Genomic DNA, 23184 nt, shown 5'->3' on the forward strand with positions numbered 1-23184 from the left:
GCATTCATGAAACAGCTACGGGTAGAAATTGCTCCTTGCCTTGGTAGGATATGGGCTGGCTGGGGCAGCCCACTATGTCCTCTTTGAAAAGGACTGCCCATCATCCTTGGGGACACAGAGTGTATGGAGTAGAATTCAGTCCTGATCCCATCCCATCTCATCCATCACAGCCCCAACACAAACCCAGGCAGTTGGAGGAAAGCCACCATGGCTCTGGCTTGTCCATGGAGACAAGGTAAGGTCCCAGTGGAGTGCTGGGGACAGCTGGAGGCTGCCAGTCTGACGGGCTAATCTTACTTCTCCCCCTGGCAGGAACTGTGCCAGGCACTTCCATCCATCCTCTCCAGGTATTAAAAACCCAGCAGCCCTTTCCAGGCCAGCAACAGCCCCCAGGAGTGGAGTTCTGTGCCAAGGAGGGGAAAGGGGGTACGTGCAGGCTGCCTTCTTTCTTTCTGCTCCTTCAGCACTGAGCCCAGTGGCTCCATGTGGGGTTGGGGTGAGCTGCGGGTCTGGGTGAACTGGGTGTTGATGTTGCACACAGGAGGCTAAAGGATTTTGTTGCTCTTGTAATAGCTTGATCTGCAGGAAAAGTAGAAATTAGGGAACAGCATTCTCAAACCAGAGTGCACGGGGTTGTTTGTATGGGAGAGTTATGTTGGGGGGGCTGCTGGGTGCCAGACTGCTCTGCTTGCTTTACTGGGAGTGGGTGGTGCCACAGCACCCTCTGAGCCCCTCATCACCTCCTCGGGGCTGGGAAAGTGAGGGCAGCCCAGCTGCTTGGGGCCTCTCCTGCACAGCTGCGCAGCCAGGCGTGAAATGGGCTGAAAAGAATATAAAAGCTCATCCCCCACGGAGGCTGCAGTCCCTGGCACGGCTGCAGAGTGGGGCCAGCGTGCTTATCCTGCCTTCCTGCCCTTCTCTTTGCTTTCACCGCTTTGCAGCTTTCTTAGGGTAGATGGCTTTAGGGCACAGGATGAAGACTCTGGCCTGGGTGGGCATCGCCAGCCTGTGTTTGGGAGCAACCTGGGCTGTCCCAGCCAAGAAGGAAAGGAAGAAGGTAGAGAAGCCAAAACCTGACCTTGTGCTTAATGAAAATCTGGATTTGGACAACTATGACATGACTCTGGACAGCTATGGGGACATCATGGACCTGAACAACTACGAGGAGCTGTACGACTATGGTGACCTGGCTCCAAAGGTGAGAGGGACAGGAGGGCATGCAGGGCAGGGCTCACCCTGGTGCAGCCTGGGGAAGGAGGCAGGGGCTGCTCTGAGAAATGGACCACAGCTGGTTCTTGTGGGCTATGGCTGGAGAACAAACTCGGCCCCTTGCACAAGCCTACGAGCCCTGATGGCTCTTCCACTTCTTTTGCTGTTGGGAAAGCTTTACCCGATCCCAAACTTCTCCTGCTTCCTTGTGTGCTGCCTGGGCTGAGTATTGCTGTAGGATGAACCACAGGAAGACAAGGAAGAAATGCCTGTATCCCTCTGGGAAGTAGAGAGTAGATTCTGAAGAGCCAGGAGAGCTGCTGAAAGAGCAGCTGGCTTTCCTAGGAGAGGTGCAGTACCCCAGAGGGGAGTGGGAGAACTTGCTCAGCCTTCATGCCCCATCTGTTTTGCAGGTTGAGGTTGGAACTCTGGCTCCTCGCCCCAAGGACCACGGGGCTCTGCCAGAGCTGGGCACAGCAGCTCCAACACCAAAGTTGAAGCCTCTGGCCACCACCAATCCCACCCACCCAGCACCACCGGGACTCAACACTGCGCAGGGTGAGCACAGACTAACAGGGTTTCATCTCCATCCAGTGCAGCCATACGGCCCAGGGTGGGCATGGATGGTGCTCTGCAAGAAAGAGCAAACTCTTTTCCAACAGCAGACAGCAGCAGTTATTTGCTCTGCCCATGCAGCAAGGAGAGGAGGGGTGCTGGGGTTTGCCTTATCACACAGCAGGCAGGAGTGCTGCAGCGAGACATTTCTGAGAAACAAGCTCCAGAAAACACCAGCAACATCTTAATGAGCACAGGCATTGTGAGAGTTGGACAGAGTAGCAATTAGGTTAGCAACAATTAAAATCCTGTAGTGAGGGATAAATATCTTTATTCATTTTCTGTGATTCCGGACTGGGACAAATTAAGGAGGAGGCAGAGGGAAATTGTTGCCTTTCTGCTTTGAACTCCCATGCATGGATGTAGAGCCTGGTGGCCCTAGGGAAGAGGAAGCCTGCATGGGGGAACACCCAGCATTGCCCCTCCTGCTGCCTCTGCCCAACTTGCTGGGACCAGCTTGCTTGCACAGTGGAGTAAAGTGTTTTGCTCAATGCAAAACTATTTTCTTTTGCTTTCTTTTGTCACATTTCTTCTGTGAGAAAAAAATAATGGGTCCAAATGAGTTTTATGTGCAACTCTGCTGTGCTTGGGAACCTTGCATCTACCCTTCTCCCATAGGAGTTACCCGATCCTGAGCAGATTCATTTATTAGCAGCACCTCAGGCTAGTGCTTTCTGACCCCTCTTCTGTCGGTTGGGGTGATCAAGAGAGATGGAGCAGCCAAGCTGTGCCATTCTCGGCCGTGTCAAGCCATGCTATGTCGTGCCATGCTGTGCCATGTTGAGCTGTGACGTGCTGTGCTGTGCCCAGCGCTGCCTCTCTGCCCCCAGGCCTCCCCAGCTGCTTGCGCTGCCTCTGCATCAGAACCTCCGTGTACTGCGATGACACCGACCTGGAGCACATCCCACCACTGCCGCCCGACACCACCTACCTGTACGCCCGCTTCAACCGCATCGGTGCCATCCGGGCTGGCGATTTCATGGGGCTGAGTATGTTGGGGCAAGGCAAAGGCCAGGCCCTGGGGAGCCTTGCAGGGACAGATGATGATGTGTGACCAGCGCACCCCCCCCCTCCCTCTCCCATCAGAGAAACTGAAGCGAATAGACCTGACAAGCAATTCCATCTCCTGGGCAGACGTGGATGCTTTCCGTCTCCTCCCCAGCCTGCAGGAGCTCATCCTGCCTGAGAACAGGCTGACAGCTCTTCCCGAGCTGCCCCGCAGCATTGTCAGGCTGGATGCCCGCCTCAACAGGATCCCCAGTGCTGGTCTCCGGCCCGAAGCTTTCCAGGTAGGTGCTGGAGCTGTTGGTGTGCACTGAGCCATGCCGTGCACCCACAGACCCGTCTGGATGGTTTTAACCCCATGGCAAGGGGTGATGGGGCTGGTGCCGGGGGCAGGGAGCAAGGAGCTTCACCTATCATCTCTTCCTGCAGGACCTCACACAGCTGCAGTTTCTCCATCTGTCTGATAACCAGCTGGACTACATCCCTGCACCCCTGCCAGAGAGCCTACGCTCCCTGCACCTCCAGGTGAGATGTCTCCTTTTTCATAGCAAATCCTCATCTGCAGAGCCCCCTGCAGCTCCCCTGCACTACCAGATCCCATTTTCCCCTTTCTCTCACCTTCCAGAACAACAACATCCAGACCATGCATGAGGACACATTTTGCAACAGCCAAGACCAGAGCCACATCCGCAGGGCGCTGGAGGACATCCGCCTCGATGGCAACCCCATCAACCTCAGCCTCTTCCCCAATGCCTACTTCTGCCTGCCCCGTCTGCCCACGGGGCGCTTCTTCTGAGCCCCAGCATCAGCCCCTGATGGGGAGCATGCCCAGGCCCCTGGCACTCCATCTGCACTCCCTTGTTTCCCGCTGTTCCATAGAAAACATGGGATTAAGGCAGACGTGTTTAACCTTAGTGTGAGCTGAGCATCTGAACGTGGGTGAACTCAGTTCTGGGGCAAACAGAGCCGAGTGTGGGCAGCTGTAATAAAACGAAGACTTTAAAAATGCGTTCAGTGGGTTTTTTTGTTTTTGTTCTTGTTTCTGGACAGTGAAAACAATGGAAAGTTCTCACCCAGCCCAACAGCTTCTTTGTGACCTGTGCTGGATGCAAGGATGAGGACTGCCCTGTGTCCCAATTCTTCCTCAGTTCCCTCCCTCCTGGGGACCTTGGGAAGACCCCTGTGAGTCTGCTTTAGGGGTTTCCAGGCCAGGAGCTGCACTGTTGCAAGGAGGTGGTGCTTTGACCTGTACAATGGGCTGTCCCTCAGGTGTGCCCAGATCCATGGAGGAGCTGTCCCTGGTTGGGACACAGAGCTAATGTGAGCGGTGCCTGGAGGGTTCGTGCAGTAGCTCTCTGCGTTTTGGGGCTGCTTCAAAGCCCAAAACCTGAAGCCAAATGTCCCCTCATCCAGCAGCGAAGAGTCACTTGGATATAGTTAAAATATCTCATGTCAACCCAGCCTTTCAAACCTGAAAAGTGCTGCCCAGTGGTGAGATATTTTAAATGTAATGTATTCATCCTCAATACTTTTAAACACATGTAATAAACATCTGTACTGTGAGAGAGATGATGCACCCCCGGAGAATCCAAAATCCTGAACTGAAACCACTGAGCTCAGCCCACATCCTCCAGGCCTGGGGATGCAAACTAAGGCAGCTCGAGAAAAGACTCAGCTTCTCATATACGGGCATGCTGTGAGCACTGCTGGGTGCTGGTGCCTCAAGGCTGCCTTGCTGGCACGGCATGGCGACACGCTGTGTGTGCCTGCATGCAGTTTTCCATGCAAAACCCAAAGAGGGGCTGCTCTGACACAGGCTACGTCCATCCAAAAGCCAGGATCCTTGGTAAATGGTGAAAGGAATTTGGTTCTGCTCCAACCATTCCTTCCAAGCTCTAAATGCCAGGATTTATTAGCCCTGTTGCCTTGCCATCCTGGAGTCACCCAGCTTTCCCCAACCATGAACTCCGCTCCTTCACATTCATCCCACTAGATGGCAAGGCAGAGTATTTGGAGAAGCCTGACCTGAACGTACGACTGCAAGCTGAATCTCTGCTGTCCGTATCCCTTTTGGGGATGTTTTAGCATTTTTGAGAGATTCACGGGCATGCCCATGTAGCTGGAGAAGAGCTCAGCAAAGAGCTGTGCCCAGGTGTGCAGAGAAGGTGATAAAAGCAGCTGCTGGAGAAGGATTTGCTTCAATCAGCAGAGGGTGAGGTAGGTGGGGATTTCTCTGGGCATAAGGGCTTTGCAGAAGCCAAGCTTTAATGCCAGCAGTGTGGTGACCCAGGGGGCTCTGCTATGGGGAGCTGAGGTGCATCTCATGTGGCATTCAGGTCTCTTCGTGTCTAAATGAGGAAGGGGCAGCAGGCCTCTGTCTTCCTTTCCTCCAGAGTACCAGGAAAGGTCTGCTGGGGAGCTGAGCCCTGTTACTCTGCAGTTAGTACCTGTGTTCCTGTATCCTTGCTGCTTCTGAGGAGAGAGAGAAGAAATGAATGCCTCCCTGTGCAGCATCTTGCAGGGTATAGCATGGCAGCCCCCTGGGATGTCTGACACTTCTGCTGCTGACCCATGGCTGTTTCCCACCCTTCTGACCCCTTATGACCTCAGTGGAGACCAGGCGCTCGAATTCCCCCCAAGTACCTCAAAGAGGTTGGAGGAACCTACCTGGGGCTTGCATGGGGGCACAGCCTGCCCTGGTTCTGAATGTGGCAGCTGATCTCAAGTGACTCTGCCCAGTCACGTGTCCTCAAGCTCCCTCGCTTTTGCTCCCCATGTCCCCAGGTTGTGCCCAGGCAGCTGGCAGTCCTGGCTGCTATCCATCCTTGGCATCTGTGGCTCTGCCCAGCTGATGGCTTGTACCATTTTTGGAGACCTGTTTGGAACTAAAGTCATTTCTGTGGCAGAAATTTTTAGGGCTACACAGACTATCCCACGGTTATATGCACGTAAAGTTCTGTGCAGCTCTGCTCAGATTCATAAGCTGCTTCTGCTGACCTAACACAGCCTGAGCATGGCAATTCTGGGCCAGCAGCTGCCAGACCTGCTGCATGTATGTGAGGCTGAACAGCTGTAGGGGAGGGAGTGGAGCAGCCCAAGAAAGATAAATGAGTGCAGGGCCCTCTGCTAAGAGCTGTCGGCTGGAGCTGTGTGAAGGCAAAACATCACTCTGATCTCAAGAGCTTTCATTGAGGAGCAGTGGGAGCTGCAGGGCGTCAAAGCAGCTGGGAAATGGTGAAGGCTGCACTGCTGGAGGTGGTGAGATGAAGGGGGACAGGAGCATCCCTGCTTAGAGGGGATGGATGGGACAGGCAGCTGCTTCAGAGATCTTTTAATCTGGGGGCTGTGTAAAGGAAACCACATGGCTGGCATGAGGATGGAGCAGGAGGAGCAGAGCTGTGCTGGGCATTGAGCTCCAGGGCTTGTGTCCTGCCTGTTCCTCTCTTCCCTCTGTCCCTCCTCCCTTGCCCGTCTCCGTCTGTAATTCATGCTGCTCTCCTCTCGCCCTCTCTCCCCGCTTGCTGCTCAAGGTCACCTTCCTTGCTGGGCTGGATTTTCACATATTGATTGCTTGGCTCCAACAACCAATGTCTCAGTGAGCTTCCAGGCTCATGCCAGCTCAGCATCTTGTCACTCTCTGAAAGAAGCTTCTCCATATGGGCCCCTTCCTTTTTCATCCTGCACTCCCCTGCACGCTCTCCTCCCATCCCCTCCCCATGCATGATAAGCACCAAAACAAGGAGGGGAAAGCCTTAGAGGCATGGCGGAGCAGCCTTCCTCCTTCTCTGCCTGATAATGTCCCTTCATACTGCTTGGGGACACAGCCACCCTTTTCTTCCCTATTGTAACTCCACTGCCAGGACAGTGCAGCGGGGACAGGAGGTCAGAGGCAGAGATGGGAACCAGAGCAGCAGCAAGAGGAGGAGAAGGGAGGTTTTCAGCAGTCCTGGGAGCCAGGCGATGTGGGACGAGGTCACACAGATAACACACATACCATGTCCACATCAGTCAGCATCAGTGTCCCCACAGTGGCAGCCCAGTCCCCAGCCCGCACTCAGGGTGGGCAACCAGTGGGTTTATTGGCCAAGTGCAGCATCAATGGCAGGAGGGGAAAGGGCCACTGAAGTGTGGATACTGACAAGATCCTGGCCTACTCAAGCCTAGAAATCACCCTTAAATGCTGCTGAAGAGGAAGCGCTGCGGCCCGGCTCGCTCAGCAAGTGAGGCTTGGATGATAACAGTTTTATTTATAGCATTAGCTGGCTGTTGGCTCAAGGCACTGATTTGTGCTTAGTGTGTACAGTCCTTTAGGGTGGCTGTTTGTGCAGCCTGTGGCCGGAGCGCTCACCTAGCCCTGCCAAAGCCATTGCTGTGCTTCCATTGCCTGGCAGTGATCCCACCATATCCCACCTCCCATTCCCAGCCCCCCAGTCTGACCAGAGCCTCATTTCCTACCTGTATGTTTACAGCATCCCATATGGAGAAATCCCACTTTAGTGCCTTAGGGTCTGAGAGGTTGTACTTCACTAACGCTAATGACTAATTACTAATGGCCACCTGGTCACCACTGCGTTGCTTCTCAGCACCTCAGTTTCCAGATCTGTCCCTTATTTATCCATTCTTTAATTTATTTTTGAAGGATCCCAGTGCTGGGATTCATTAGATGGGAGCTGCAATGGTTCTGGAGACAAAATCACTGCTCATGAATTATCGCTGGGGTGCAGACAGCTGCCGGGGCCTCTGTGGGGAAACTCAACAATGGAAACTGAGACAAACAAATAAATAAATAAATAAGGCCCCAACTCAAATTGTTTGGGCTTTTCCTCTCCCCATTTTCCTCTTTATCGCTAGGTGAAGGAGTAGGAAAAATACAGCCAAAAAAAGAAGAGAATGCCTTATTTCCTTCTTCACAACCTTTTCGCCCAAATCCTGAAGGTTTAGGGCTGCAGTGACAAACCATCCCTCCTTGCAGCCGATCTGATAGTGTCTGAGCACCCTGAGGCTCTTCCAACCTCCTCCTCCTCCTCCCTGCCCGGGGCGGGGGGACGACGACAACGACGACGACGACGACGACGACGACGACTCAGTGCAGCGAACTGCTCCGGGGTGGAGATGCGCCCAAGATGCAGCTATTCTTAGTGATGTTGCGTTAGGTCTTGTCAGCAGGAGCCCTGATGCCTGGGGGAGGCACGTGTCCCCAGGGGGACCCGCATGACTTAACCCAATTCCTGCAGAATTCCTGCAAAGCACTCTGGGAGCTCTGCTTTGGGACAAGGGCTGCAAGGAGCCTGGAGGTGATTGGGCCGAAGGGCAGGGGTCTGTGCTCCGCATCACAAAGGGGATGTGGCTGCTCTGGAGGATGCTGGAGCCTGCAGCATGTAAGCTGCTGTCCCCATTGCAGTCGGATTGACAGTGTTCTTGCTCCTTGCAGTGGGTGGCAAAAGCTGCTTGGTGTGTCCCTGGAATGGGGGTTATGCCCTCCCTGTCGCTGATCCCAGCTGTGGGGAGCTATCCCACACCCACGACCAGCAGCATCACTGCCCGGAACAGCCCTGGCTGTTGCTGCAGGGGAAGGTTTCCCAGCACCACTCCTAAGGTCGCTCTTTGTTCTCACCCAAGCACACCAAACCATCTCAGCAGAGAGGAATGTTGAAATGGAGGAAAGCACTGATGAACTGGCTCTCCCATCAGCGTAAGCCAGGCTCTTCCCAGGCTGCTGGCACCGGCACCTCGCTGGGCACATAGCTCTCCTCACCGAGCATTCATTCCCCATCTCACCACTTCCCTGCTCCTGCCTTTAGATCTCTCTTTTGGCCCAAAGCCCTATGTTCGCTATGGGGCAGGAGGCAGCAGCTGGTGTGGGGGACCTGCAGACCACGAGCAGAGGAGGAGAGCCCCCACTCTCCCCAGCACGCCTTAGCGAGCGCCGGCTTTTAAAATAACCAGCCCAGAGCCCGGCTCTTCAGTTTCTGTGGGATGTAGAAAACCTGGAGAGGGGGAAGAGAGAACAAGCTTTGAGTGAGCGCGTGCGAGTATCGCTAATTTATGATCAGAGAAATGAGTGTTTGAATTCGAAGATTACAGGGAAGGACCTGGTGTTCAGCCGATGATAAATCTGTTTTACTGGGGGGTTATGAAAAGGCTTCCCCACCGGGCAAATTGCAGGAAGGCAGAATGTAATTACCCCAAATTCCAATTTGAGTAATTATCTCTACGTACCTGTCACTCCCCTGGTGCTTTCAGCTGAATGGGGAGGTTTTGCTTCCCCTTGCCTCTCTGCTTAAGAGAAAAAGCCTTTTTGCAGAGCTGCTGGGCTCCTTGAATAGCTGGGCTGCCCCATGGGGAGGCAGGGGCTGGAGGCACTCGCCTGAAAGGCTCTGGGAGTAGCTGCCATCCCACCCCAGCCCAGAGCTCCCATCCCTCTGCCTTTTCCCTGTGGCACCTGGGAAGGGGCCATCAGACATTGTTTTGCTGCACATGGGGAGGGAAGAACGGGGGTGGGGGATTTGGGTGTCTGCATCCAAGGACATCTTTGCCCTCGCAGAGGGGGCAGCACCATCCTGGGCAGCAGGGACCCATGGGGAAAGCCCAAACAAGGGGCCAGGATGCCGAGCCTTCCTCCCTTGTCCGTGGGCAGGATGGCCGAGGTTTGGCAGAGGAGCCGTGGCTGGGAGGGGTACTGTCTGCTTCAGCTGCAGTCTGGGGCTGCCCAGCCCTGCGCCTCCTCTCCCCGGCCTCTGGGCTCCCTGCAGGTACAGCATCCCTACGCCTCCACACCACACATTGAGACAGCTGCAATGGGCTGTAGATAGCTATTCTAAGTGTTGTCTCCTAATGCTTCCCTGAAGAGCCAGGTAGGGTCTGGGGACATTAGAAATCGATGCACATCACATATGGATTGCTTTCCCTCTCCCACACTTCTGCATCCTCTCTGGCTGCCTCCATGCTTGTCCCTTCCCCCCCCCCCAGCACCCAGCTCTGCTCATGGCATCAGCTGTCACCAGGAGATAACAAGTCCGGTCACCCCCACTCCAGTCTGAGCACATGGGGCAGCTCCATCTTGATCCAACCATGCCCTCACTCTGCATCAGTTGCACCTGCACGACTTCATCCAGCACTTGCCATGCGCCGCAGACAGAGCAGTGGCTGTTTGCACGGGGCAGCCAAGCAGAGAGAAAAACGACGCCAGCGAGAGGCAGGATGGGCTCTGCATCTCAAGTGGCTCCGGGGAGCTGCCAGACGGTTCCTCCGCCAGAGGCTGGACTGCAGCAGGCGGAGGGCATTCACAATGTGATCGCTCTGCCTGCTGCAGCGGGGGCTGGGAGGGAGCAGCCCGGGGAGGGATTTTTCTCTTGGAGTTTCCTCCAACTCTAACGGGGTATTCTGTCTTACCTGCATCAGGGAGAGGAGAATTGGAGCTTTTAAGGGCTCTGAGGTGCACACCCAAACCTGTGGCTGATGGTTCTGGTCGGCTCTTGCTGTTAGCTTATCGGAGAAGGTCCCTTAAGTGAAGGAAACTGAGGCATGGAGAGAAAAGGATATTTCCTGAGGGCTTGAGGAGCTGTGGGGAGACACAACTCCACAGGCCCAGCTTCACCTCATCTGGGAAATCACTCTTGTGTTGACTGAAGCTCGGCACAGGGGTGCAGAGACCACGGTGAGGCTTTGGGTAGGGCTCACTTGGGTTGGGGCCTCACTTGTCTGCTTACATCCTCCTTTGGCTGTTCAGACACAGTATTTGAACCTCTCACCTGGATGATGTCTGCCCTGTGCCTGCTGGAGAGACACATACGTCCTCTGCACTGCTGGCTGGGGACAGAGGGACACAAGGACGGATGGGCACCATGTAGGTTAGGGGGTGGAGGAGAAGCAGAACCTATGGGTCTCCAGTGAGGTGTAGACGGCTGTGCCGGGGGGCTCATTTAGGATGAGAGCTCCTCTGGGGTCAGGTTTGTGCCTTCCCACATGGTGCACTGCTGAAACTTACAAGAGGCCCATGCAGAAAAATCAATGATTGTGCTTCCAAATTACCAATCGCTCAGCAGATCGATGCAGCCTGCCTTGTGCCTGCTGTACTGCTAATGAACACCAGCAGTGGGAGCGCGGGAAGGGCTGCGAGCGTCCTGCTGCAGTGCCTTCCACATCTCTATTTGTTCATGCTTTCACTGTAGTTCTTAGTTCTTTTCCATTTTCTCACATAACTGCTTTAAACAGAGATCAGGTGATTGGTGGGGAGGGGGCTGCTACAGAGAACTGTTCGTCGCTGTGCTGGAGGGGCTGGGATCGGAGGCATGTTCTGTAAAGATGGATGTGGGTAATTTCTGACTGAATGTGCTGGCTGGCATGTGTCATTCCCATGGCATTATTGTTGCGGCGAGAGTCTTCTCCCACAGTTGTGTAATTGTGACTCACCAGGTCTGGGGGGAGCGAGGCACATGGGAGTGGAGGTGCGCGTGGTGCCACGCTCTCCGGTACTCCCCATCCAGCTGTGCTTCCTGGCTCTGCCAGCAGCCTTTGCCAGGCTCTGGGATGCACAAACCCAGTGCCAGCAGGTTTCCCCATCCACCTGGCATTGCTTTCTGCCTGGGGGAGGTTATTTTTGTCCTTGTCATTGTGGTTTTGTTTGCACTTTGGTGACCCCTTGGCACCGATAATAACATCTTTTAGATCCCTGATTAAACTTGCTGTGGTGTCACAATCAATAAGCATTGGCAGCTGAGACTGTAATAAGTATAATAATCCCCATTAAGGTAACAAATGGGGGAGAGAGAGACAGGGGCTGCAGGTAATGGCATGAATCTGCTTCGATCTGTTGCAGATGCAGCATCCTCAACTGCAAGCGGTGGGCACAGGGCTGTAGCCTTCTGCTTCTGCTGCCCTTGTGTCTTTCATACCACAGCTTGGAAATTTGGCTTTGCAACATCTCTTATTGGTATTCTGAAATGAATGCTGCTTGTGTCCCTTGTCCTCAGTGTGGCAGAGGGGATAGGGCTCAATGCAGCCAAAGGAATGGTAATCCTGCCCCAAAGCTCAAAGGAAAAGTGAAGACTGATGTTACTGAGTGGGGGAGATTCCTGCCCCAACCCATCCTGTTCGTTGGTCTTATGCAGAACGGGAGTTTTGAGGGCTGGTAGGGAGGGGAATGCTGATTGCATTAAAGCAGCTGCCCAGAGGAAAAAGATCAATATATAATTCTGTCCCCATTGATCCATGGCTCCGATGCTGTGGCTGTCTGCTGCATTTTGATCACATTTCACAGTCACAGATGAGAGAACCCCAGGAGTGGGAGCCCTTTGCACTGGGAGTACTAAATGATGTCAAATGCTTTTCAAGTGAAAACTGTATGAGTTTTCCTTAAATAAACCCAAAATAGAGCAGCGGGAGTGGGGAGGGTTGGAGTGGTCACAGGGCTGTTGCTGCTATCATTTCTTGCTGAGGCTTCTATGAATGCAGGGGTGATGCTCCCTGCCCTCCAAATGTCACCTGGCTGAGAGATGGCCACCAGAAAACCCCACACCCTAAAAGCTGCTGGCCAGCACATGGCACCAGCACATGTAGGGGACATCCATGCTTCCAACTGTCTTCCATGGGAAGGAAGCAGCCCTACCTGGACCCAGCTGGGAATTTCCAGACAAGTTATTTTCTTTCTCGAAAAACAGAGGTTTGTTGAAATACAGAATGTTTATAGGGAAACATCAGTTTCGACACATTTCTGTTTCAAAATGCTTTTTGGGGGGGGAAAAAAAAAAAAGGGAAAGCTTTCACCGAAAGACCCCACTTGACTACTTTTTCAGCAGAACATAATCCATTTCTCGCTTCCAAATTACTTTTCATTTTGAAATGTAAGTAAATGTATTGCAAAATCCCCTTTTGAAAAGGGGCTGGAATCCCGCTGGAGCAGTCGGGGAGGATCTTGGTGGCGGGTTAACTCCTTCCAGCCTGGGCTCTGCGTTTTCAGACCCATTTCCTCTCCTTTCCTTTCGATGCTGCTTTGCATCCTGCTGCAGCATGGTTAACGCCAGTGTTTTCTCCCTGGTATGAAGATTACTTCATCTCCAGGCATCAAGTTTTAAGGGCTGGCAGAACGCAGGGCAGAACTGCTCCTTTCTGTGCTGTTTTTCCTCCCATTTACCCTACTTTGCAGCAGTTTCACTGACCTCGCTTGGGGACAGGATGCTTGTGGTTGCCCTGGCCCTGCTGCAGGCGTTTCCCCGCGGTGGGTGCAGATGCTCTGCTGCCAGACTGCTGCAAAGGCTGCTGATGGCACCAGCCCAATAACAACGCCCATCAGCATCACACGGGTGCCCTCTCAGCCCAGCACCACCTCCACTGGTGCTGCTCTGCCCCTTTCCAAGCCATTGCAGGCCTCATCAGTAGAATGAAACAAGCAAACAAGATGTATTCCGTTAATAAAACAAACATCTCCATTGATCACCCCTGAGTTATTAATCCAGCTAATGGCTCAGTTGCAGATTTTAGTTTCCCAAGGAAAGGTCCTCACCCCCAGCACGTGCTGCACCCTTGCATGTGCAAGCACTCATCAGAAGCACGAGTGCAGCTGGAGAAATCAGCTTTGCTTCTGGGACTGGGGCAAAGGGAGAGGTTTTCTTATTCATGAACTACAGTTGAGACCAATTGTGGCTATGAAAGGAGCTTGTCACCTCCCACAGGAGAAGGGCCAGCTTGGGCACAGTCCTGCTCTGAGCAGCAGCTCCCAGCCCAGCTGGATGCCTCCAGTGATTTCTGCAGGAGATGAAAGCATCCATCATTGCCTCTCCAAACCAGTCTGGTGCTGCCTCTTGCAGAGAAACATCTGATCAATTAACATCCATTGGGGTGATTCAGTGCTGTGCAATACAGAGCGTGCTTCCAGGTGCAGGGACCCAAGGTGTTTCCCACCCTGATATTGTGCCAAGACCCCTCCTGCCTGCAGCATCCACCTGGCATGGCTCAGTACGGCCCCCAGCGTGCCATGCCAGCTCCTCCCTAGGCTTCCTGCTGGAAAAGCCATGTGCCTAGAGCACATCAGCCCCCTCTCCCTGCCCAAAGCCTTTCCAACATTAGAGGAGTTTGAGGTTGGGACCCCAGGATGGAGCAAATCCCTCCAGCCATGTGCTCAAATCTTGACATAGCAAGCAGTGACTGTGTTGGTGAGCAGCCAAAATCTAACCTGCTTTTCTCTTTATTATATCTGCTTGAAAATCTCGTGCAGTTCTTTAATCAAATGCTTCAATGCCTCTGTAACTGGAAAGGATTCAGAGAATGTGTCTGAACTGTTTGCAAACTTCTCCAGGCTCCAAGTGTGTTCCCTGCTTTCTTTTCTTTGGGGACAAAAGGAACTGGAGAAGGGAGCCCTGCATACATCAGCTGTGGTCGGGGGATGGGTGCAATTAAGCTGAAGCTGGAGCCAGTGGCCACGCTTAGGCTGGGGCAGGGGTGTGCAGTGAAGCCCAGGGCATGTGGCAGTGGGAGCCACTTCCCTGCTAAGCTCTGTGGGATGGAAGAGCCCATGAATTGGGCTGCACCCTTTGTAGCTGGTCAAGGGTGGTGTTTTGGTGTCCATATGGACTTCAGTGGCTTTGAAGCTTGATGCCTCCTTTGGAAACGGAAACCTAAAATTATAGCAAGCACATCAATGCATCTGCTGGAGAGTACCCGATGGGCTGGCAGTGGGATATCCAGTTCCCAGCTGGGGAAGGCTTGTGGAGAGATGCAGGAAAAAGCCAGGAGCTATTTCAGCTTCCTGTGCCACCCCCTTCCTCACACAGCTCTGGTTTGAGTGCTAACAAATGCTTTGCAGGGAGCTGTGCCAGCGATGCTCAGAGCATGCATCATGGGAGCAAATTGTCACCCTGCCCCGTGCAGGGAAATCCCTTTGATGCTAATGTGGCTGGAGGGGGAAGGAAGAGGAGTGGGCATGAAGGCATCCTGCTCGGCTGGTTCACTGAGCCCTGACAGGCTTTGCAGTGTTCTTCTGTTGCTTTTCAGCTTTTGCTGTTAGATTTGATAATTGCAGCAGGCTGGCTTGCTCCCTCCTTGCTGGAAAAGCACTGACTTGTTATGCGCCTCAGTGCACCCAGGGCAAGGCTGGATCTTGCAGAGCTGGTGGGGGAGGATGGTGAATGCATCCATTGCCTAGAAGGCTTGGAAGTGAGCCTGATAACGGAGAATACACCTTGCTGGAGTCAGGCAGAGGTGTTCAACACTTGGGATACAGCCAGAAGGAGGAGCAGGGTCTGCAATGGGCAAATAATGGGGTTTTCCAAGTGTCTGTTGTGCCTCTTTCCTGGCAGCACCAGCAGCCTGGTGCGGATGGAGCAGCCATACGGGTGTTTCCCGGTGGACCTGAAGAGCGATGCTGTGGCAGCTCTGTGTTGTCATCCGTGACGCAGATGTGTCACCATCCCCCGGGGTCCCCGTGCGGCAGCCAGTGCCAGCTCCTGCTGCCACCACCATCTCTGAGTCTGCAAAGGAGGGAACCTGGGGCCGGAGCATCTGTGCACGCAGCAGGGAGCTGGCTGCTGGCCCTGAGATGCACTGACCGCTCACAAACAGGGGACAGAAATTCCTGTCTGGCCTGGAAGGAACCTCTCAGGCTCAGGAGAGGTGGATGTGGTGGATGTGATGTCTCTGCCTCCCACATCCCTCTGTCAGCATGAAGCTGAATGCTGGGAGCCTGGTGGTGCAACCCTGCTGCAAATCCTGCTTCTGCTTGGGTTCTTCTGGGATTCATGGCAGCCTAGAAGCCTCAGGGTGGGTGCAAGCAGGAATCCAGGAGGCAGAAAGAGCTGGAAAATGTGAGGGAAGAGAGCTGTGGAGGAGGATAAGGACCTGAGCTGGGTATCAAGGGATGGAGCAGCTGTTGCTAGCAGTGTCTGTGCCCAAGCAAGCTGCTCCTCTCTCTTTCATAGCCCTCCCTGAGCCCACTGAACTGAATCTTCCCCAGATTTCTGCCCTCCTCCTTCCTCTGTCTCTGTGTGTGCCAAGGATGTCCCCCGAGACCCCACTACTGCCTTTCCCCTGCAGCCTCCCTGCAAAAACACTTTCCTAAGAGCTATGGAATAAAAAAAGAAAGAAGAAACAGCCCCCTTGTTCTGCTGTGACCAACTGGCTCTTTTTCCAGTCACAAGGGCGAGCTGAAGCAAAAGTTTCCATGCTGAGCAGGAACAGAAAGAGAGAGGGAGAAGTAACAAACCCTCCACTAAAGAAAAAAAAAAAAAAAGGGCAGCAAAATCAAGCATTGCTTCCTTTCCCCCATCGACTTCCTTTTTGGAACAAGGCAGGGTGTTTGGAGAAGTGTGCTCTAAGCAGGAGCAGATGCATGTGCTGCTGAGCTGGAGAACAGAGTTGTGCAAATGTTGGCTTAGTTCTGCTCGAGTGGTGGAGTGAGGGGCGTGGGGCGCCTCTGAATTCGGGTGCTTTGGGGTTATTGCCCCATGGGTATGCAAGGCCTTCCTGGCTTGCTTGCTGCTGGGGCCAAAGAGGCAGAAATGTGGTTTAAAAGCTGATGATCCCCGTGATATCTCAGGATGCTGGGCTTTGAAGAAATATTGGATAAGGACAGACGGGCACCAAGTGCTTCCATTTGGGTTGTGCTTCCGGGAGGTCAGCTTGCAGCCACCAACAGAGCTCAGGTCCAGTGTTTTGCTGGCAGCAGTGTTGTTGCTTTGGGGGTCTGGATGCACATTGGAAGTGACAGTCCCTGTCCCACGGTGCTTCCTCTCTCTGCACCATCAAAGTGATGAGACATTCTTGCTCTGGGGCAGCTATGAATAGCACTGGGATTTTCAACCCACAGATTTTCAGGACAGAACCTCTATCCAGGAATCCTCACTGCAACCTTCTGTAGGGCAGTGTCGGGCGGTGCTGGTGCCCTGCTAACAGCATCCCTTCCTCCACCACTCAGCTGCGTGTCATCCGCAAGCATGCTGGAGGTGCACTCAGTCCCACAGTCACCATCATTGACAAAGATGTTGAAGATCACTGGCCTCAGCATTTTGGTTTCTCCAAAATCTCCCCTTGAGGTTCCTCCCTTGGTCCCTTCTTGCTAAATGGTTGATCCTGAACACCCTCCTTATTACCCCTTATTGCCCCTGATAGTCACGCTGGCATAAATTCATTTTGGACAAAACGCTGTCTCTCACTGATTGTGTACAGCCCTGATGAGCTGCATCCTTAAAAACTGATCCAAGTGATGTGACCTTTACTCAGTCATTCCCCACTGCCCCAGGAATTTGGGAATGATGCACCTGTTTGTCTTTGCTGGGCCGTAAAGGGGAAGAGAAACATAACAGGGAAAGAGAAATAAAGCAGGGCAAGAGCAGCCGGCCCTCTCATGGCTTGTTCCTATGGGTACCAGGGGCAGGATGGCCCTGCCAGCAGTGACAATTCCCCACGGTGACAATTCCCTGGCAATTTCCTCCTTTCTCCTCCCTTTTCCCAGCATCACTCTCACATGCCAGCTCAGGCACATCTCTGCTGCTTCAGGCAGAGACATGCGCCTGGGGCTGGTGTTGCACGGGGGTGATGCTGCTCTGCTCAGGCTGTCCCCTGCAATCACAGCCCTGCCATTCCTCTTGGAGAAGCAAATCCTGCTGGCTATGACACTTGCACAGGGGAGCAGCCACCCTGAACACCCTTCCCCAGCTCTCAGGAAGGGTGGATGCTGTTTGAGGAGGCTATGTGGGAACACTGCACCCCACATCCCCTGGCTGTGACCCTCCCTTGGGGAAGCAGCACTCGCTGGGAGCCAACTTGCTGTCGTTTCTGGAAAGTGGAGCTTTGAGCAAACTATTTATAAACGGTGTTTTCTTTAACTCCTGAAATTGAGCCATAACTTCAGACAAACAGGAAAAAAAAATGCAGGCAAATAAACACAGGCAAAAATAAATATATTGGCAGCCTAATTTTGCAAACAGTCCAGTGGTCTTGGGAAGGGTCCAGGTTTGGAAGCATTGGCATTGGAGCTTGCCAATGGCTTTTGGTGGCCTGGGGGGCTGCAGGGGTTTCTTTCTGCCTACTTTGCTCAAGGATGAATCCTCCAGAATATTTGCACCCCAGGTTTTGGAAGAGCGCAGATGGGACACAACACCCAGCATGTTTGCCTCCCAGAATCTGCCATCCCAAAAGCAGAGCCAGGGTGTGCAACCCTGATGGGCTCCCCGTTGTTTGTCCCTCCACAGGACTGCAGAAGCCAGCAGTGCTTTGCTGTGCTGGGGCCACCGTTCCCTCTGCAGGACAGGACTGACAGCAGTGCTGTCAGCCCCCAGCATAAATCCCACTGATATTTAAGCTTTGAGCCACCTCTGCCCATCCGTAATTACCTCAGTGGGAAATGCCAGGCACAGTGACCTTTCTTCCATGTGGGGGATTTATGGCCTTGCATCGCCGGGGGTTTTACATCCTTGTTTGTCGACACAGCCTCAAATGCCACTAGGGATGGGTGGCACTCCATACCCTCAGAGCATGGTGCTCCTGCATCTGCAGGACACGAGGCTCATTGGATGGCAGCACCTCACTCACTGCACTGCCTTGTCAGCACCTGCCTGCCTGCAGTGTCCCCACTCCCTGCACTCCCACGGCAGCCCCAACCCATCTCAAACGTATTCATCCATTTCTGCCACCGGAGAGAGCAGCTTCAGGAAGCAGGTCCATAAATCACTGGCAATGATTGGAAATAAAAATCATTATTGTGATGAATGGGGTTTTATTTCTCTTTTAAGAGAGATTGCGGAAAACCAGAGCAGAGGAGAGGCTGGGGAAGAGGAGGTGTTACATTTTCAATTTTTGACAAGTTAAGGAGGATAAAGCTGATTGCATGAGAGATCTTTGAAACAGGCATTTGCTGTGTATCCCTTGCTGGGAATGGAGGGAACATGAGTGTGTGTGATTAAGGGCTTCAGTAACCAAGCCTGGCCTCCAGCACCTCTCCTACCGACACACTCCATACCTTGGGCTTCCCATACGGTTCTGCATTATTAGGACAGTGTATTGCACTTCTCAGGGTGATGCTTGTGCCTTGGAGAATTTGTTTTGGCTGCTCATGGTGAGGTGCTTGGTGCTGTACAAACCCTGTGAAAACAATGTCGTGGCTCCAGTCTGTGGGCAATCATCTGCTGGTGTCTGCAGTGCCCGCATCCCATGTCCTACAGCATCCATGTCCCATAGCATCCCTGCATCCCTCTGCACCCACACTCCCGTCGCTGGCTCAGCTCCTTCTGGCACAGCACCGTCGCTGGGGGGGGGCAGCTCCCAGATCCAAGGGGAAGCTACGCACATGATGACTTCAGAATTGAGAGCTTGTATTAATTAAGCAGCAATGATTCAAGTCACAGACCATTTCCTGGGGATTAATGACTGCCTGGGAGGAGTTAATGACTTGAGATGAAGCCAAAAACCCCATTTACCCCAAATGGTGCTGAGTGTGAGCACACACCCTGTGCCAAGGTCAGCACCACCATTTTAAGACAATATTTTAAATCAGTGCTAAGGATAATAAGGGCTAGGAAATGGATTTTCCTTCTCACCATGGTAATGCAGATCAATTGCTGTAGGTAAGTTTGGGAAGAGAGAATGCCCCTGGCATTAAAGCATGGGCCCATTGCTGGGGGCAGGATGGTGCCCAGGGAGTGCCCCCACCTCTGCTTGCAATTTCCAGCTGAACTGCATAGACCAGAAACACTCAGAAGATGCAGGCGTGAAGAGCAAGGGAAGCAGTGAGGCAGAAACCCACTGCAGCGTTGTGCCCGGAGTAACCCAGAATTTGTCCACTTGACGATTACTGCTGATAAATGTTTTAGAGTTGTCATGGCAATGAAAGAGCCTGGCTAATCCTTGGGTTGCCTTTCCTCAAAGGGAAGAAAGTTTGCAGCGCTGTTGGGTGGATACCTGACTGCGGGAGTGAGCAGCCCTGCGGGTGCTTTCATCTCACTGCTGCTAGTCCTCCCACATGCCGATGAAAATGAGTCCTCCTGGAGGAGGGGGAGAGCTTCTCCATCCCCACCAGGCAGTGAGTGATCCCTTTGTGATCACTGATTATTTATTTGCAATATAGCCCTGCCTTGTATGTCAACGCATCCCTGCCTTCCCTATCGCGGGTGGGATGAGTGAATGCAGCACCAGCTGGTCACGGGATGCTCTGAGCAGACTGCAAATGGGGATTAAACTGGAGGTGGATGTAGACAACATGATGCTTGGGGAAAGAAGAGTCTAAATGCATCCTGCCCAAGCATCTGTCACTGGCTGCAAGTAGAAATCATAGAATCATAAAACACTTGGTTTGGAACGGCCTTTGAAGTTCATAGAACTGTACAATGGTTGGGTTGGAAGGGCCCTTACAGCCCTCCTAGCCCCAGCCCCTCCCTTAGCCTGTCTTCTCAGGAGAGGTCTCCAGCCTCTCTGAGCATCTTCATGGCCCTCCTCCAACAGCTCTACATTCTTCATGTGCTGGAGGGCCCAGACCGTTGGCTTTTCCCTTCATCCCAGTCAAAGCAGAACAGTCAAGGCACCAACAGAGAGCAGTGTGGTGGGAAAAGGGGCAAAAACACCCAGCCCAGCAAGTATCTCTGTCTCCTGGGCAGGGGAACATCTCCAGCCAGGTATCTCCCCTCTCTGAAGCCAGGATGGAGCTGACCACTTGGTGAACAACCAGGTACCATCTGCCTCATGGGGCACACACATCACTGCTCTCCCACTGCAGCCGGGAGCTTCCACAGAGCTGCTCATTCAAGGCTCACTCCTATTACTGGAAAGTTTTATAGCCACTGACTGTTTGTGATTAATCATTTTGTTTTAATTGCTGCTCCCTTGGCTGGCAGAGGCTCAGAGGGGATTTTATGCCTCTTGGCTGCTTCCCTCAGGTATGTTCCAGGATGGTCTGATTGCAGAGCACCAAGCATGAGGAGCATAGTCAAAGCAAGCATGCAGGTTCAGTGGGGTGTGGGCTTGGTGGCCGTGCCACCAGCATTAGCTCAGGAGCCAACATGCCATGGAACCTCTCACTCAGCATCTCTGCTTCCAAGCAGCACAGTGGGAGAAATCTGCACTGAGAGCATTGGATGCTGGCAGCCCCCTGCCAAGAGCTGAAAGCAGGCGGATGCAGGGTGAGATGCAGCAGCTGTGAAATATCCTCCTGTGCATTACTGCACACAGCAGGAAAGAAATGCAAGGAGCAGCTTCAGTAGGCAAATAAGGAATCCCCGAGATGGAGCGTGCCCCAAGATGTAGGTGAGGATGCCTTTGCCTCTGCAAACAATGGGGTGTTCCCAGGCTCGAGCCAGTATGAGCTCCACATCTCTTTTGTGGGAAATGATGACATCTGAAAATGGGATTTAGATTCAAGCAGTGCTCAAGGTTCTATGGTCAGCTGGGAAAACAGTGGAGCTGCTGGCAGCCTGGGGCTGGCTCCCTGGGGCAGCTCCTGCAGCGTGGCAGCAAGAGGATTAGAGCCCCAGCCCAGACAGCTCTGCAAGAGTTTCTCCTGGCTTGCATCACAAAGAAAACCCTCACTGGTAGCAATTCGGAGTTTCCATGAGGAAGAGGTTACTCAGAAATAATTTTCAATTGCCATTTTCAAACATATGTGGGGGGTTGCTACTTGGTACCCCTGCAGCATTGCAGGCTGCTTCCAAGCAGGCACCCATGTGCTCCCATGAGCTGCAACTTCATTGCTCTGCTGATCCCAGGAGCTGCGCTTCTTTCTTCTCCCTCCACTACACATGGAATGAGGCATCAGCTGCCATCCTCCACGTTGCATTGAAGTCGATCATCAAACGCAGCCTGAAATAGTGCAAGTATTCCCTGTGAGATGATTTTGCTGGCAAAGGGGCTTTGTCCCCTGAGGTTTCCCCCCGCAGGAGGCTTTGAGCTGGCTCATGGGTCCCATGTGGCTACTGTGTCCTTTGCTGTCACAAGGAGAGCATGACAACACAGGATGCTGCCTGCACCTTGCCTGCATCTTTGCACTGAATAATTGAAAGCACATGCAATGGCCACAAATATTTAATAGCTTGTTCATCAAAAATTTACCCGTGTTAAACCTGTCATTCCAGATGTCTTACAGGTCTGGAGAAAAGGCAGCAGGGAGGAGATGCTTCAGCCAGAGACAGCTATAATAGACTGTGATGGGGTTGTGCCAAGGTGTTGCGAGCAGCTGGGTGGGCAGGGAGGGGGCTGCAGGAGACGGGATCCCCTGTGCTGATGCATCTGAGCACAGCAATGATCTGGCATCGCATTCACCCCCTTCAAAATCTCTGCTGCAGTGTACCCTGTCTCAGGGAGGGCACTGCAGGAACTTGGTTGCTTTAATTAATTCCCCTCCCTTGGTCCCAGCTCAGAGCTTCCTCATGGCCCTCTGGGTGACGCTGCAGAGCTGGATGCATCCAAAGGTCTGTGGCTGTGCCTGGTGCAGCCTCTTCCAGCACTGCACAGCCATGGCAAGGAGCTGCCCAGCTGCACCCGCCCTGATTGCTCTTATCAACCACTACTAAGTAGGCAATTCAGATGCTTGGAGGGCTAGAGCCTCCACAGCTACCATCAAAGATGGGAGAAAGATATAGAAGGCCATCCTACTTAACAGGGTTTATATAAAGAGCCTGTCTCCATGGCAGAATGGGAAAACAGACAGATATTGGAAGTGATGCTTTGAGCACTGTCTTCACAGGGGCATCCCTGTTGATGAGTGAAGAGGCACCTGGAACCCACTGCAGCAGGTGGGGGGCTCAGCCACCCCATGCTTCATCCCCACTGTGTCCCCACGTGTCCCCACTGTGTCCCTGCTCTGTTCCTGCTGCAGCATGGCCAGCTCACAATAGGGTCCTTAGGCAAACCTGCCCTGCTGGGTTGCTCCAGCCAGCTCCTCTCACCGCTGCCCGCTTTCCCAGAGCCTCCTCATCTCCAATGAACACTCTCATTAAGTCATTTAGAGTTAGCCTCTCCACACTCCGCTCCAGTCGTGCTGTGACCAGCAGTTCAGCTTCCGCTGAGAAATTTGGAGGGGAGAAGCGCCGTGCTGCTGGGGGTGCCCAGCGGACACTGGGGTTAGAGCTCTCCCTCCCCTGCCTGGCCCCATAGGAGAGCGGGCTGGATGTGAGCCGGCAGCAGGCTGCACCTCGGCCAGCAGCGTGCGGTGCCGGCAGGTCCGCTCCCCTTATGGAAAGGCACGTCGAGAGCGGCTGCGGATGTGTTTATTCCCGTCAGCCCTTGGCTGGTGGCAGGGAGCGGGATTAGGCGGTGAGGAGCTGGCACCTGCTGCCAAGTTCCCCTGAGAGGCACTCAGGGCTGGGCATGGGTGGCAGAAAATAGCTGGGGGAGGGGGGTCCTGTTTGCTGCAGGGACCGAGGAACGGGTGCTCTGTGT

General features: G+C 53.4%; 1 protein-coding gene across 1 annotated transcript; it reads left to right on the plus strand.

Moving 5' to 3' along the window:
• Positions 1 to 836: 836 nt before the first annotated feature.
• Positions 837 to 3835, plus strand: OPTC (opticin). The gene is made up of 6 exons (XM_003203842.5): positions 837 to 1198; positions 1623 to 1767; positions 2655 to 2813; positions 2911 to 3113; positions 3259 to 3354; positions 3455 to 3835. The coding sequence occupies exons 1-6, from the start codon at positions 956 to 958 to the stop codon at positions 3623 to 3625; spliced, it is 1017 nt and encodes a 338-aa protein (XP_003203890.2). The 5' UTR covers positions 837 to 955; the 3' UTR covers positions 3626 to 3835.
• The last annotated feature ends 19349 nt before the right edge of the window (positions 3836 to 23184 follow it).

The sequence above is a fragment of the Meleagris gallopavo genome, chromosome 28 (genome assembly GCF_905368555.1).
Source record: "Meleagris gallopavo chromosome 28, MGAL_WU_HG_1.1, whole genome shotgun sequence".
In the NCBI taxonomy this organism is placed as follows: Eukaryota; Metazoa; Chordata; class Aves; order Galliformes; family Phasianidae; genus Meleagris; species Meleagris gallopavo.